At 41.4% G+C, this 16,184-nt stretch overlaps 1 protein-coding gene across 1 annotated transcript; it reads right to left on the bottom strand.

The window, feature by feature from the left end:
* Positions 1-1,117: 1,117 nt before the first annotated feature.
* sec62 (SEC62 homolog, preprotein translocation factor) lies at positions 1,118-16,184 on the bottom strand. The gene is made up of 8 exons (XM_080778818.1): positions 16,110-16,184; positions 11,976-12,084; positions 7,967-8,072; positions 7,536-7,767; positions 6,649-6,744; positions 5,738-5,798; positions 5,494-5,613; positions 1,118-4,652 (listed from the first exon to the last, which is right to left on the bottom strand). Exons 1-8 carry the CDS (start codon positions 16,143-16,145, stop codon positions 4,072-4,074), a joined length of 1,341 nt encoding a protein of 446 aa, XP_080634944.1. The 5' UTR covers positions 16,146-16,184; the 3' UTR covers positions 1,118-4,071.

The raw sequence follows: 16,184 nt of genomic DNA, 5'->3' as shown, positions 1-16,184 counted from the left end.
AGTAGCTGTCTGTCTGTCTGTCTGCCTGTCTATGAGTAGCTGTCTGCCTGCCTGCCAGCCAGCAAGTTGGTTAACAGAAAATAAATTGTTATGGCTGAGTAAAATAAAATACAATAAACACAATTTGCCTGAAAATAGATTACCCAGCTATGACCTTTTTCATGAAAAAAAATGAGTAGTGATATGGCTGACTGAGTAAAATAAAACAATCTACCTGAAAATAGATAGCTATAAGTGAAGAGCAATTTCCGCAATTTCTGCAATTACCATTTCCGCAATTTCCGCAATTTTCATTTCCGCAATTTCCTCAATTTCCATTTCCGCAATTTCCATTTCCATCATTTCCGCAATTTCCGCAATTACCATTTCCGCAATTACAATTTCCGCAATTTCCGCAATATCTGCCATTGAGCCCCGTTGTAAATTTCTATTTTAAAATTTAAAAGCACTATATTTCTAAAACTATGAAACGTTTCAAAGATAAATTTTCAGGCAAACATGTCCACCCTCCACCGATGAACCTAAATAGGTTTGAATGGGGTTTCTAGGTGTAAGTATGTAGGACTAGTAGCATACCAAAGTTTGTGCTATTGTCATTGAGAATGCATTGGGCGTTTAAGTTAAATAACTCCAAATTAAAAGTTCCAGTATGTGCCCACAGTAATCTGAATTATAAAAAGTGTAATTGGAGTTTCTAGGTGAAAGTGATTTTTGATCCTGCCATTGACGCAATGATTACTATCAGAATATAGTGCTTTAAACGTATCACTTCACATACGATATCCTACCTTACTTGATTTGAGTACATGTACTTAGTTTCTTTCCACCACTGGACAAAATTCCACAAAACTTTATGCTTTCTATAATTTTATTGCAATGATAAGTTACAATTGTATTTCCAGACATCCAGTTCATTAAATTATACTCCATGATGCGATCATCAAAATATCAATCCAAACATGGACGACTAGGTGGTTGAAATACTTTGTTTTGACCAGAGATAAAACATGAAGGGTTTTATTTCTTCCCCAAATGTGTGATGAGAAGCAGCAGCGTAAAGAGCAATACTATAATACAACAGACTTATACTGTGTGACACGCAACAATTTGATAGGTATTTTTTTTCTTTTTTCTCTTTAATGAAAAATAGTTTTGCCAATATTCAAGAGTACAGCTACTGGCACACTGGCAACTTTTGCCAGAAGACAAAGGAACACAGATGCAATTCACCTGTTGGGGGGGGGGGGGAGGGGGGGGGGGGGTAAAAAAAATAAAAAGACTGTCATAACATGAGCAAAGAGCTAAGCCTCAGTGGGAACAGTCTGGGAGACTAGAGAACAAAGTTGGATGTCTAGAAAACGAAAAGGACTTGCAAACTCTTTCAAGAGTGAAAAAACAAACAGGCGGGACAACAATCAAGTGACTTAAAGCACAAGGTCAATTCTTGACCAGCAAACTGTGCGAAGTTAATTATCTTGCATACAAAACCATTGTAACCCAACGTAAGCTTGCCATATTAGGCACAATTTTGGGAAATTGAAGAGAACTCAACTAGTTTGTTAGTGTTATGCAACCCATGAGTTTCCCAAATCTCAGGTTAATGATTGACCACTTTACATGAGACATAGCCATGGTGTACAATTGTGTACTGTAATCCATGGTGCTGTGAATTAACTAGTCACATCACGTTTCTCACATTCAACACCATCATTTAACATGTAAAAAACAAAGAATGCCGAAGTCACCCTCTGTATTTCCACAGTTTAATGACACATCACCGTTTTCTAACAGGGGTGATGTCTTGGTAATGACTCATACACTCTTGAGTTGACAGTTTTCCAATGATGATTATACAGAAACGAAAATTGCAATTAACTGAAGAAAAGAACATCTCATAACAAAAAAATTAAAACAAAACAGAAAACGTTGTTCAAGTTGAACAAGTTGTTTCACAATTTATTGGACTGTTATGTATATATTTGATATATCAATAGAATTCATATATAAATGATACATTTCTTTGTGTTTACTTAAATATTATCCTCACTATGAGTAAAATGAGCTTCTAAAACAATTCTAGCCAGAAGATACTGTGAACATACGTAGAAGGGACAGCGTTGGACCATGGCACCCCAACCAGTGCACTGATCCCACCTCCGGGGCAGTATTTGACTGCGGTCATGTTGGCTTTTGTTTTGAATGAGTGTGGCGTTTGTTTAACCGTAGGACTTGATGCTAGTCGACAGGCCCCGACCAGAATTCCAAAGATAGCATTGCAACAAAGCAAAGGTAGATGATAGTCAATGAAGTTCCATTCACTAAGCAAAGAGCCCACTGTTTTCATATATGACAAGCTTGTGCAAGAAAGGTGCGTTCACACCGGACACAATAAAAATGATTGCATCACTCTATTCACTTTTTGTCAATTTGGTTGGGACAGTATCGGCACCATGTATGTAAAACAAGCAAGTACAATGTGATAACCAGAGACAATTATCTCTCTCTCTCACTAGCAGTAGCCAGCCCATTCATATAACTCTGCAACAACAAACTACTTGGATCCCGTCATTTTGTTCCCTTCAGCGAAAATCAAGCTGCTAAAAAAAGAAAAGAAGAAAAGTGTGGCAGCCAATGTGAACGCACCTTTAAATGGGACATTCTCATTCCGCTTTCGGATGGCTTCCATATCTTGAGCCTATAGTGTCAATGGTTTCATTGAGACCAAGAGCACGTATTTAGCGAGATACCCACCACTCTTGTTGCTGTGCTTTTCTTGTAGGACTTTGCAAAGGGTTTTGGTGTTTGACACTGTTATTACAAAACAAATGGAAAATGTAATAAAAATCCATCGCTGAAACCTTTTTCTGTGTATGAAATCAGCATGCATACAATAACATTGTACTGTGTTTTTTTGGCACTGGAATTTGTCTTAACTTTATATCTGGTTCTGTGTAAATAGAAACATTGAACTGTACATTTTTGCAGCTTCAGTTGTACAGCTTTGCTGAAAAGAAATGGCCACCTCCCATTGCGGAGTTTTACAGTAAAAATAAAACGTCCCGCTGTTTGAACATGAACTATAAATCTACATTTCAGACCGTGTTTAGGATTGCACAATGATAATCATATCAGCCATACAAAAAAAGATTTCTCACTGAAAATAGCAATTACCTCAGAGAGCCACTGGCTGCTCATGAGCTCTATACCCAGCCACGGATCTCTGGATTCCGCAGGTAAACTAATGGGTTTGGTCCATCCAGATTAGCTTAGGTTCATTGAGAAAGTGGACGAAGTTGGTCAATTTCGTTACGTTTTAGTGCTGCCTGAGAATGCTACCAGGCCGACTGGCATTCCGACAGTAACAAGTGTACCCCTTCGGCATGCACAGTGCCAACCTTGACAGGGTCAAGGGAAGGACGCTTAGCGACTGCATGGCTTAAAACACTGGGCCCCCCCTGCCCAAAAAAAGCACCACTACTACTTTGATTGTACCAATTCACAAAGAGCTCTCAAAGAGGACAACAGACCAACAAGGATAGCAGGGGGCAGAGGAAGAACTATGCCTGTGTGTGTCTGACAAATCTACTCCGTCATCTGTAATAGAGATGCGGCGGCCCTTTTGGCTTCACATACCCCTGAAAACATCCAAAGAAAACTCAAAACAGTTTAAAGTGAAATGACATGGGAAAGCAACACAAGACAAATATAGATAAAATCTAAAATGTGGTTGTGACACAATATAGCCGCAAGGGGGGCATGTCTGGTGGCAGTTTTAAATTCTAAATTCTTCTTTTTGAATCAACAGCAGGGAAGGAGGTATTCTGATCCACAATAAGGCTTCTTTCTCACCTCCCCACCCCCACCCCACACAACCCCCATCATTGTCAGAGCCATCTTCCCCGCTGGGCTTGTCTATGGGTACCGTATTGAATGTAAGATCTCAACGGAGAATAAAGACACGTCTCCACAGCCTCAGCACGGACAGTAGAGGAGTCCAGGGAGCACAGGAGAGTGAAGGAAAGAGAGGGAGACAATGAGAGAGAGAGACAGAGAGATGGGATTCAAAAGAGTTTATGTTTCAACCGTCTGTTGCTTAGTCTCGCTCACTCGCTCCTCTTCCCTCTCCTCTGTCTCCTCCTGCTCTTCCTCCTGCTCTTCTTCCTCCTCCTCCTCCTCCTCCTCCTCCGTGTGTTGCTCCAGCTCTTCTCTGGTGATCATCTCAAAGTCGTTGCCATTGCTGTGCTGTGATCCTTCGTCCTCCCGCCGCTCGCTATCTGTGTCCGAGTGGCGCTCTGCCCCTGTACCGGACGCTCCCGCCTCCTCCTCCTTGGCTTGACTCTTCTCACCGGGCTCTACCTCCCGGTTCTCCTCATCTTCTTCTTCCTCCTCCTCCTCCTCACCGTCCCTCTTTTCACCGTCAGACTTCTCGTCACTGTCTGACTTGTGGCCCTTGGCTGAAGCGTCACCATCGTCCTTGTCCTCGGTCTTGTCTGAGCCCTTCTTGGATGCTCCCCGCGGGCCCTTGTAGTCGTGCGTGTAGAGGGGCCTGAACGAGTCAATGAAGCCCACGTCGGCAGTCAGGTTGGGCAGGAACCAGAAGTGGTGGCGGCCGCCCGTCACCACCCAGATAATCAAGAACAGGATGCAGCGAGCTGGAGGGAAGAAACGGCATGACAAAATGACTCGACTTTAACGACTGCTCAACTGATTTTGTCATTATATCTGTAACCCAGTAACGTGAAAATCTTTCTCTTTTATCTCTGCCAGGACGGAATTATGTTTCCGCCCCTCTCTGTCTGTCTGTCATGTAATCTTGGCCACCACTGGACCGGTGAAATCTTGTACGCACAATCCCAGTAGGCCAAGGAATAACAAAGGCCACACAAATGCCATTTCCCTTCCGTAGTTTCCTTGTGTTCTGATTTGAACCGAAAAAAATAAACATTGTATTACCTTTATATGAGACACCTGACACTCAATTAAAATGAGTGCAACAGCAGAAAGCGGTTAGGGTTAGTTTTTTTCATCAAAAGTAACAATGAACATTTTGTGACATCAAATTCTAAATGTGGTTTTATTGGGAGTACTTACTGTTATAATTAGTCCATGCACAGTACATCTTAGTCTATGTACTTGAACTTGAGATACAGTGTACTTGTGTATGTATTGTGTACTGCCTGAACTGTAGCATACTTTATAGATGGGCTACGAGAGATATCTCAGCACCAGCAAGGTCAGCCTTGCTGCAGTAGGCACGTTATTTTGTCTCATATCTTATTGTCACGTCATTTTGATCCAGCACTACATATGTTCCCTGTTGTGTAATAAACTTTGTGAACCTTTAGCGTGATACTGTCTCGTGTCGCGTTATTGTTCTCCCTGGCCCGCTGCCGCAGTCGCCGTACCGAAGGAATACTTCAACCGGATTATCACACACCACCCAGCCTGTCAGAACCAGACGAGGGTCCAGTAATTAGAGTTTACAACACTTACCAACTGCTAGAAGAAGTATGCTGGCCACGAAGCAGCCTGCTGCCACACTGAGATAGTACACTCCTACACGCATCTCAGCTGGCCAGAGAGGGAACAGGGTGGCTGCTATCACTGCAATTACTGTACAGAAAAAAAACACACACACAAAATGGCCTTGTGAATTGGCGAAATCAATTGTGATGATGATGATTAACAAAACAACCCAGGGCTTTAATTATTAGTTTGGACATTCCAAACAACTCACCCAATATCAGCCCCATGGCAAACGTTTTGAAATGGACCGGATCGTAAATCCACACGTACACCTGACAAACAGAGAGGAGAGACACACACGTTTAGGCATCTTTTGAGGGCTGTGTTGTTTACGACAGTGGTTCCCAAAGTGGGGTCCGGGGACCCCCAGGGGTACCTGAGGGAGTTCCAGGGGGGACCCATCTATTTTGTTCATGTTCATAAAGTGCTAAAGTGTTTAAAGCAGTGGTTCCCAAACTTTTTCATGTCAAGGACCCCCAAATTGACACTACTTAGCCCGTGGACCCCCATTTGAAAAGATATGCCAGGGACCCCCATAAGAGAAGACGTACACATTTAGACGTCTACATTTAGATGTACACATTTAGACGTCTACATTTAGACGTCTACATTTAGACGTCTGTATACATTTAGATGTCTACATTTAGACGTCTACATTTAAACGTATACATTTAGACGTATACATTTAGACGTATGGGGGAGTGCCTCCCCAATGCCTCCCCAGTGTGCCCCCCCGAGTGCCTTCCCAGTGCCTCCCCAGTGTGCCCCTGAGTGCCTCCCCAGTGCCTCCTCAGTGCCTGCCCAGTGTCCCCCCAGTGTCTCCAATAGCAATACAAGAGCAATAATACAAATTAATCTTAATGTATTAATCTTATTAATGAATGAATGAATCAAATTAATTAATTAATCAAAATTGCGGCCTGTGCCCAGCACCATGCCAAAGCTTTTTCCTGCAGGAAACACTGCTTGTGGTTGTAAATATATTGTTATCCGTGTTGCGAGGATGAGGGGGTACCTGGAAAAATATCTACCCCAAAAGGGGTACCTGGTCCAAAAAAGTTTGGGAACACCTGGTTTACGATACGCTGCTGGTGACAGGAGCAATGCTCTCTGCTCGCTCACCTCGTTTCCGTCCAGAAAGACCTGGTCCTCGTGGGGCTCCAGTTTAAACTTCTTTTTCGCCTCTTTCTTCTTCTTGGGAGATCCAGGGCTGTCATCCTGTGGAAATAAGTTTGTTCTTTATTTCTTTGGTAGGAGACACCATCATATATCTCAAACGAACAGCTGTTCAGGTGGCGAGATATGGCGATATCACGGTGTGATTCAGTTTCAGCAATCAAAACAAATACTGTTGATAAGTGTGATTACTTACACTACTAAAACTATAAAATGTTACGGTACAGCTGTGCAAAATGTGAATCCTAAGTGTGATTACTATATCTAAGGAATGTAACTTTTCATTGTTACAATATGGACAAAGCGTTCCCCGGGTCTAACATGAACGTAAAATGAAGCCTGTCAGTCCTTGCAATGGAAGTCGCCATCTTTCTAGATCCGTTTTGGTCCAGTTGGCCATTGGCTGGCCCAGACAACGAGGCGGGACTTCCCCCCTTCTTCTCCGTTGGTTTTTATTTTGACTCGAGTGGGAGGGGAATCCCTATCATAGACTGTAACGGTAGCCACGCCCCTCAGAACATACGCGACTTTATGGTCATTTTTTAAATTAATGGGACCATAATTTTCCAAAAAGAATATTATGACATTAGAAATGAGACTTTAAACTAGTGACTGGAAGAAGAAAGTATTCATGACCATGTTTATTAAGGTAATACGGTCTAGGTGAAGTTGGGCTCAAATACATGGACTTCTATGGGGCTATGGGTTTTTCTGGGTCCAATGACAGCGCCACAACAGGCCATTATATGAACTTTCATTTCCTTAGTGGTTTCACAAAATATCTGTCTGACTGCCCCCCTGGTTGTCACTGCTGCCAGTGACTGATAACGTACGTTCTTCTCTTTTTTTGCATCGGCACAGTCGGAATCCTTTTTCTTCTCCTTTTCTTTCTTCCCCTTCTTCTCGTCCTCCTTGCTGCTGTCGCTCTTGGCTTTCTCTTTCTCTTTGTCTTTTTCCTTCTCTTTCTTGATCTCCTCTTTCTTGATCTCCTCTTTCTTGATCTCCTTCTCTGGCTTCTTCTTCATGACCTTGAGGGCCCGGTGGTAGAACTGCTTCTTCAGGAGTCTGGAAAAGAAAAACACACCTCAGCTCTCGGTTTGTCACCCCTGGAACTTGTTTGCGATATTAGATGCGGAAGGACACACATGGACAGACACAAACAGGGCTGAATGCATGAATCTTGAGCAGAGATTAATTCCATCCATATCTACAGTATATTATATCCAAGAGGTATGGTAGAGGCTGGTAAAGTAAAGTGACTGACCTGTTGCAGTAATCCACTACAGACTCCCTGGTGGTGAAAAGGGCCTCCTCTCCCTTCTTGGCCTTAGCCCACTTCGAGTCCAGCAGACAGTCGACCGCCTTGGAGGCTAGAATACAAACACAAAGGCACACATTCATGCATGTTGACTTTAGTAGGGACATCCACAAATATCCTTCTATAAATCCTTAATCCTACTACAAAACTGGGAAAAAGAGTCTGCATCCGTTTTCTTGGCCAATCAATCCGAAATTGCACATGGGTATGGAGAATTGGCAATGGCATAGGCAAGGATTAACAAAGCACATTTCAAACTTTTCTCAAAAGTAAGCCATTTATTAGCATTTCTGACAGGCCTGCACTCTGCACAGACTCAGAGTGGGGCGGCAGTGGAATGTAGAGCAGCCATCTCCCCGGTTCGATCCTAGGATCCTCCAGGCTTTTGTTATTGCTGGACAAGACACCCAACTCATCAGAATGCTCTCCTGTCCCGTGTGCACATTTTGAACACCACTGCTGGGCCAACGCAGACAAGTAATTACCCCTCAGGGATCACTACCAATTACTTTTTTACCAGCTGCTGTGTAAGCACAGCTGGTCAATGTTCTCTCTTGCGGTGCTTTCACGCACGCTGTAGTTGAGACCTATGTTTCTCATTGGCTGTACTGACAACCTATCATACGGATTGGCTGCCTCGTCTCTAGGCAACCACACACTTTTTGCCTCTAGCCGACCTCTCAGCCATGGGATATAAGGCATTATAGAATTGATGTCATCAATTCTTGTTTATTTTTTTCTTTTCAGTCTGCACATCTGCTGGGATATTATGAGTCCTTTCATACTCATAATATCCCCTGAATAATAACCCTTATATAGTAATCCACCAACTACCGGTATGTACCTCGGGATGCTCTTTGCACACCTTGGCCTAATCAATCATTACAAGTAAACCATAACACAATGGCAATGAAAGGTATATGAATATGTGTAGATGAATGTATATATCTAAGGACAACATGAATGTATGCACTGTGTAGGCAGATAGATGTCCCATCAGTCTGCTACACGTGCACCTACAGTAAATATACAAATGGACTCCAAGGGTTTCTCCCTAGCCCTTTTTCGGATATCGGACAGGACATAAGCAACGTCGGACACTCAAAAGGAGTAGAAAAAAAGGAATGTGAAAGGAAAAATATTGCACTTTCAGAAGATCTGGGGTCGGGCAATGGATTACATACCAAATATGGGAAGCGAACTGGAGAGAGCTAATTGAAGATTAACGGAGATTGTTGATGTTGTCATTGTTGTTATATTTGTCTGCTTGTCATACTTTTTTATTCATGTTGTAGCACAGATGATCATGGTCAAAAGAAAATCACGCATTGGATAGTTTCTTGTACTAGGAATTTTCGGGGAAGGGTTGGGGTTGTTTAGTTAGGAAAAGTATTTATTTATAGGTTGCATTTTACAACTGTATGCAAAAAAAAAAAAAAAAAAATCTGAAACAAAGGGGAAAAAAAGGAAATGGAAATTATGTGTGCTATGTATGAACTGTATGTCCACCATTCCGAAAATAAAACTGAACTGAACTGATCTGCCTGTTGATGGGCTCGCAGTGTTGAAAATATGATGGTCTCAGTAAAACAACTTGGTAGACCTGGCACAACCACATTATAACCACATTTGACATGTTGTTGACACTGTTTTCTTGCACCATAAACCAACAGTTTAGTCTGCCACAAGGCTTTTGCACTGAACATGCAGCTGCCGGACCTAATACGGCCTTTAAAGCAGCACTGTGCAATATTCACACAAGGCCTGAAAAGAATATAGACTGTATGTCATTGAGACCGCCGTCCTTTCTAAATAATATAGACTGTATGTCATTGAGACCGCCGTCCTTTCTAAAGAATATAGACTGTATGTCATTGAGACCGCCGTCCTTTCTAAAATAATATAGACTGTATGTCATTGAGACCGCCGTCCTTTCTAAAGAATATAGACTGTATGTCATTGAGACCGCCGTCCTTTCTAAAATAATATAGACTGTATGTCATTGAGACCGCCGTCCTTTCTAAAGAATATAGACTGTATGTCATTGAGACCGCCGTCCTTTATAAAATAATATAGACTGTATGTCATTGAGACCGCCGTCCTTTATAAAGAATATAGACTGTATGTCATTGAGACCGCCGTCCTTTATAAAGAATATAGACTGGATGTCATTGAGACCGCCGTCCTTTATAAAGAATATAGACTGGATGTCATTGAGACCGCCGTCCTTTATAAAGAATATAGACTGTATGTCATTGAGACCGCCGTCCTTTATAAAGAATATAGACTGGATGTCATTGAGACCGCAGTCCTTTATAAAGAATATAGACTGGATGTCATTGAGACCGCCGTCCTTTATAAAGAATATAGACTGGATGTCATTGAGACCGCCGTCCTTTATAAATAATATAGACTGGATGTCATTGAGACCGCCGTCCTTTATAAAGAATATAGACTGGATGTCATTGAGACCGCCGTCCTTTATAAAGAATATAGACTGTATGTCATTGAGACCGCAGTCCTTTATAAAGAATATAGACTGGATGTCATTGAGACCGCCGTCCTTTATAAAGAATATAGACTGGATGTCATTGAGACCGCCGTCCTTTATAAAGAATATAGACTGGATGTCATTGAGACCGCCGTCCTTTATAAAGAATATAGACTGGATGTCATTGAGACCGCAGTCCTTTATAAAGAATATAGACTGGATGTCATTGAGACCGCCGTCCTTTATAAAGAATATAGACTGGATGTCATTGAGACCGCCGTCCTTTATAAATAATATAGACTGGATGTCATTGAGACCGCCGTCCTTTATAAAGAATATAGACTGTATGTCATTGAGACCGCAGTCCTTTATAAAGAATATAGACTGGATGTCATTGAGACCGCCGTCCTTTATAAAGAATATAGACTGGATGTCATTGAGACCGCAGTCCTTTATAAAGAATATAGACTGGATGTCATTGAGACCGCCGTCCTTTATAAAGAATATAGACTGGATGTCATTGAGACCGCCGTCCTTTATAAATAATATAGACTGGATGTCATTGAGACCGCCGTCCTTTATAAAGAATATAGACTGTATGTCATTGAGACCGCAGTCCTTTATAAAGAATATAGACTGGATGTCATTGAGACCGCCGTCCTTTATAAAGAATATAGACTGTATGTCATTGAGACCGCAGTCCTTTATAAAGAATATAGACTGGATGTCATTGAGACCGCCGTCCTTTATAAAGAATATAGACTGGATGTCATTGAGACCGCCGTCCTTTATAAAGAATATAGACTGTATGTCATTGAGACCGCAGTCCTTTATAAAGAATATAGACTGGATGTCATTGAGACCGCCGTCCTTTATAAAGAATATAGACTGGATGTCATTGAGACCGCCGTCCTTTATAAAGAATATAGACTGGATGTTATTGAGACCGCCGTCCTTTTTGAAGTGTGTCGTTAAAATCTGAGTCACACTTTAACGAAACAAATATTCATATTAGTTCACTACTTGAGTAGGTACACCCATTTTATCACAGCAATCAGGGTAGTCATGGTAACAGCAATGGAAGAAGCCTTGATACAGATCTCTCCCTCTCTCTCTCATCAGCATAGGGCTGTTAACATTTCCCAGAAATTACATTTGAATATTGTTCTTAAAATTTGGCCCGCTCAGAATATCTAATATATTTTATTATTATTATAATAATAATAATAATATTACACACACACACACACACACACACACACACACACACACACACACACACACACACAGACACACACACACACACACGTTTGCTTTTGATAGTGCAGGCCAAAAAAGTGATCTGTTATAACACCACCATGAAGCCAATTAGAATGTGTATGACACACGGCCACACACAGACGGATGGACAGAAGCAACGTAAATTGTACAAATCTGAAAGGTGAAAGAAAGTGCAGCACTGACCGGTAAAGTAGTCCACTCTGTGGCCCATCATGTTAGTGGACTTGGTGGGGGTGTTGAAGCGGAGGTACTTGGCCACTGCCTTCTCATCCTTGGTGGGCTCACTCACCTCCTGCAGTGGACGAACACACAGATAAGGTTGATTTAATTTACAGTGAGAAGAAAATTAAAATTAAAAAACGCAATAACACCCAACATCACTGCACAATTGTATTTGTGGCTCGTGCAGTGTTCAGAAACAGAGCACAGGTCTTAGCCTGGCTGTTACTTAGCCCACTGACTCGTGCCACGTTTTTGTTTGATTTTCAAAAGAAGTCACTGAAATGTGTTCATTTTCAGTAGTATGAAAATCAACTTCAAACTTGCTTGAAATAGATAATAAAACAAGGCAAATATCACTGCATTCTTAGTTAGTGTTACTGTGTGTGTGTGTTTTTAAAAGCCGGGAATAGGACTGTGGTACCTTTTAACCCATTTAGACCCGAGTTAAAAACATTCACTTTGAAAGAATATATATTCAAAGATTTGCGCCACACATCTTTACGATTTTTCAAAAATAGCAGAACTACAAGCTCGTAGCGCGCCACTCGGTGGCGCGCTACGAGCTTGTAGATCTGCTATTTTTCAATATCTAAATTATAACATAATGTTTAAAACACCAAAAGGGGTTCCGGAACTTACCACAAACATACTGTACATGCTACAATGTACACAGGACTAGAATGCCGAAATGAGAAACAAACCTAAAGACGGACCATGTGTTTGAGGATTCTTGGGAAATCTGGCAATGTGCTTTCACAAAGACCATTTCATCAGTGAATGTGCTCGTGTTGAGTATCTATTAATAAAATAACGTATCACCCACATGTTTCAAAATACATTTTGGACTCATTAACTAGGGATGTGAACGACTCAGTAAGTTGCTCAGTAAGTTGTGTCAGAGGCATTGACCGATGCAGCTTTTAGCGTTTTAGACTGTCTTTATCTTTACTGTGCTGTTTTTTGTTGCAATTAACTCTTTTACCGCAGAGATCGCCTTTTGACGCCTCCTGATCCAAACGCCCCCTCCTCGCCGAGATTGCATTTTGACACCTGTTTTAACTGAATTGCATCAAAGGCCTAATGTTTCAAAGCCCTAATGTTTCCCAAAATGAGAGGCATTATTTAAAATAAACTTCACAATTAATTTCCTAGTCAAGTGTATGCACTTTTATAATGAATTTCTTGTTATAATAATAATACGGTATTGCTTAAATGTCGGTGAGAAATTGAGAATGCTATATCCTCCACATCTGCATGGGGCTCCACGGTGAACCACCCAATGCTTTAGTCGGAGTGAGTCCTATCTGAATCTGCATGGAGCAGACTCAGTGGGCATGCGTTGACGCATTGTAAGCTTGTAGATCTGCTATTTTCACCAAATGCTCCCCCCGCAATAGGGACACTAGGGTTCATGATGTGGTAATACTGCAGAGGACTGGAGTTGCACTTGCCTTCCCGACTTCTGCTGTGATTATGGGAGATACATGGTCTTGATACGTCAGAATTTCAAGTTCTATACTAGGATCCCTACCATTTATCTTTGCTGAAAATAGACAATCTACAAACTCACAACGCATCCTGACTTGTGAGCTTGTAGATTGGCTATTTTTTGCAGAATGTTCAACCCAGAATAGGGATGCTAAAGTTCAAGTGGCCACACAGTGTAGTGTACAATAGCAGTAATGTTGTTAATGTGCAATCCAAAGATAAATGAAAACCAGAAAAAGTAACAAAATCGTCACACTTCCTCCCATAACCTGAAGCGGATTCTAAAAAACGTCCACAACATACAATATGTGGTTCGGGGTTAAATAAGATCAGCAGACACTTCTGTTGGAGATGGACTAAAGAGTCAAACAACTCTGATGTGATTTCCACCAGAGTTGACTTAATATAAATGCAGTGATTCACCACATTCGGTGAGTAGAGCAGCCACCTTTTTATCCATTTTCAACGATATATGTTCAGTTTTTGCTTTTTTGCACGGCCTGGCTGGTAGTGTGTCTGCCAGAGGCAAGGGGACAGCATGCCAACACAGAGGAGAATGAGAGCATCAGCACAATGAGATCCAACGCCGCTGTCTCCTGCTCAGCTGGCTCTAGCTGCGATGTACTGTAGTACCAGCAACACGGCCTTCAAATGTCCCTTTGTTTCAAGCACCAGGTTATCGCTATTCACTTAAGCAACTTTGTTATATGAGACCTCCACGATATGATCTCCCATGGCTGGTGGGGCAGAGTGACTTAGCTCTTCTCACTGTAAGACTAGTAACTGACCTAGAAGAAACATCCTCTATGGGAAACTCACTGGCCACACTTTGAGCTTAGCTTCTTGGATTTTGGATGAGGCCTACTTTATTACTGCTAGTAGTAATACTATTATCTACTATATTACTAGATATTTAGCAATAGCATCTGAATAATAAGAAATTAAAGTGGCCAAAGAATGAGCCAGAGTTGCATAACAAATAGGAGCATGCTTTGGGACAGACTGACCGCATCCAGGAACAGATAACCTGTTTACATATTGTCACACGCAGTTGGGTCACCGAAACCTTCTATGTCCAAAACAGTTACTTTTCAGAAAAGCTGTCTAATGGATCCAATCGAGTTGTAATTTAGTCACAAAGACCTTGTTAATACTTTTCATTGGTTCAATATCTATAAAACCACAGACGGACATAACCACTTTAATTTATTTATAAAAATAGCAGATCTAAAAGCTCACAAGTGATGCATCGGCTAGCTATTGTAGAGTGGCTATTTTTTATACCTTTGTACTGACACTGTAGTATGACGAATTAGGGTACCGGAAATTCCCAAAAAAGCATTAAAAAGTTAAAATATGGAGATACAAGGTTTACTGGCAACAGCAACTATATGGCCATTAAGAAATAAGATAAGCATCCATGCTGCTATTATGCAACAGAACAGTTTCACAGGAATCTTTAATGGTCAACTGTAGCGCAATGTTGGCTTGTTGCAACTAAACTATGCTCGATAAAGAGTTCCCAGAACTAATTCATTAAATATTTCCATTGCCAAAGAAACAGTGAAAACAGTTTAGCACATGCGGTTCCTTGTTTATCTAAAAATACTGTCCGTGACAAAGGAAAACAATAACTACTGTACGTGTTGGCGGACTATGGACTCAATCAAGAATGACTCCAATCTATGTTGTCTGCACACAGGTGGTTCCTCAGAAAACCGATACCCCACTTAGAACCATTATACTCAACACAATCCGGACATAAGCCAGACAGCAATGGATCAAATATCAATTCTTCTTCATCATCATCTTTTGTTCTACTTCCTAGTTCTACCACCATCTCTCACGACAGATTCCCTAATCAAGTGATGGCAAAATGTTTTTTGAAAGCTGACGTTATTCTTTGTAGCTTATATATATATATAAAACTAATATCTTTGCTGAAAAAAGACCATGGCCCACACAGGAAAAGACTTGTAAATTGTCTGCCATTCACAAGACAGAGACAAATCAAACAAAGGTAGCTAAGCTTATTGCCATTTATTTTCAAATGCTTTCCACTCTGCTCTTTAAATGTCCGACATGGAATTATACTGTACACACACAAACACACACTAGACTACACAATGTGCAAACATAGCTCCGGTGCTCTCTCCACTCATAACATAGGCAGTTTGGGGATGTAAATTAAGTTTAGAGCGGATATGGTGAGAGCTGACGCAGCTTAGCAAGCCGATGTTAGTTAGCAACTAAATTAGCCTGGAAAATGTGTGATTTTGTAAGCCAACCTGACAGACTGGTGTCAGTGATGTCACCTACCTAAATATAACGAGAATATAATTACATATTGATTGACGTCGGCGAAACGTGTTCGTGTTCTGCACAAACAACTGTGGAAAACGGCTTACGAAAAAGCTTTGAGAATGAAAATATTGACATCTGTTTCGCCTGGCCAGCTAACGCTAGCTTGTGATTATAGCCATGGTGTTTTCAGTTGTAACTGCTGCCGTGGCTGGGAATTGTCCTCTAATAAAGCACACAGTAGTACAACGTCCATTGTCTGTCTTCGTATTTCCACGAGCGACATTCTGTGAAACAATTGTTTACCTGGATCCGTTTCTTGTGCCTCCTGCGCTCCGCCATGATCCTCCAACTCAGCTCTTCCCAGACCCAGACACGTAA

The sequence above is a fragment of the Protomyctophum bolini genome (genome assembly GCF_963924005.1).
Source record: "Protomyctophum bolini genome assembly, chromosome: 12".
Classification (NCBI taxonomy): Eukaryota; Metazoa; Chordata; class Actinopteri; order Myctophiformes; family Myctophidae; genus Protomyctophum; species Protomyctophum bolini.
Note: the sequence above shows the minus strand (reverse complement) of the source record. Positions and strands in the feature narration are given on the sequence as shown.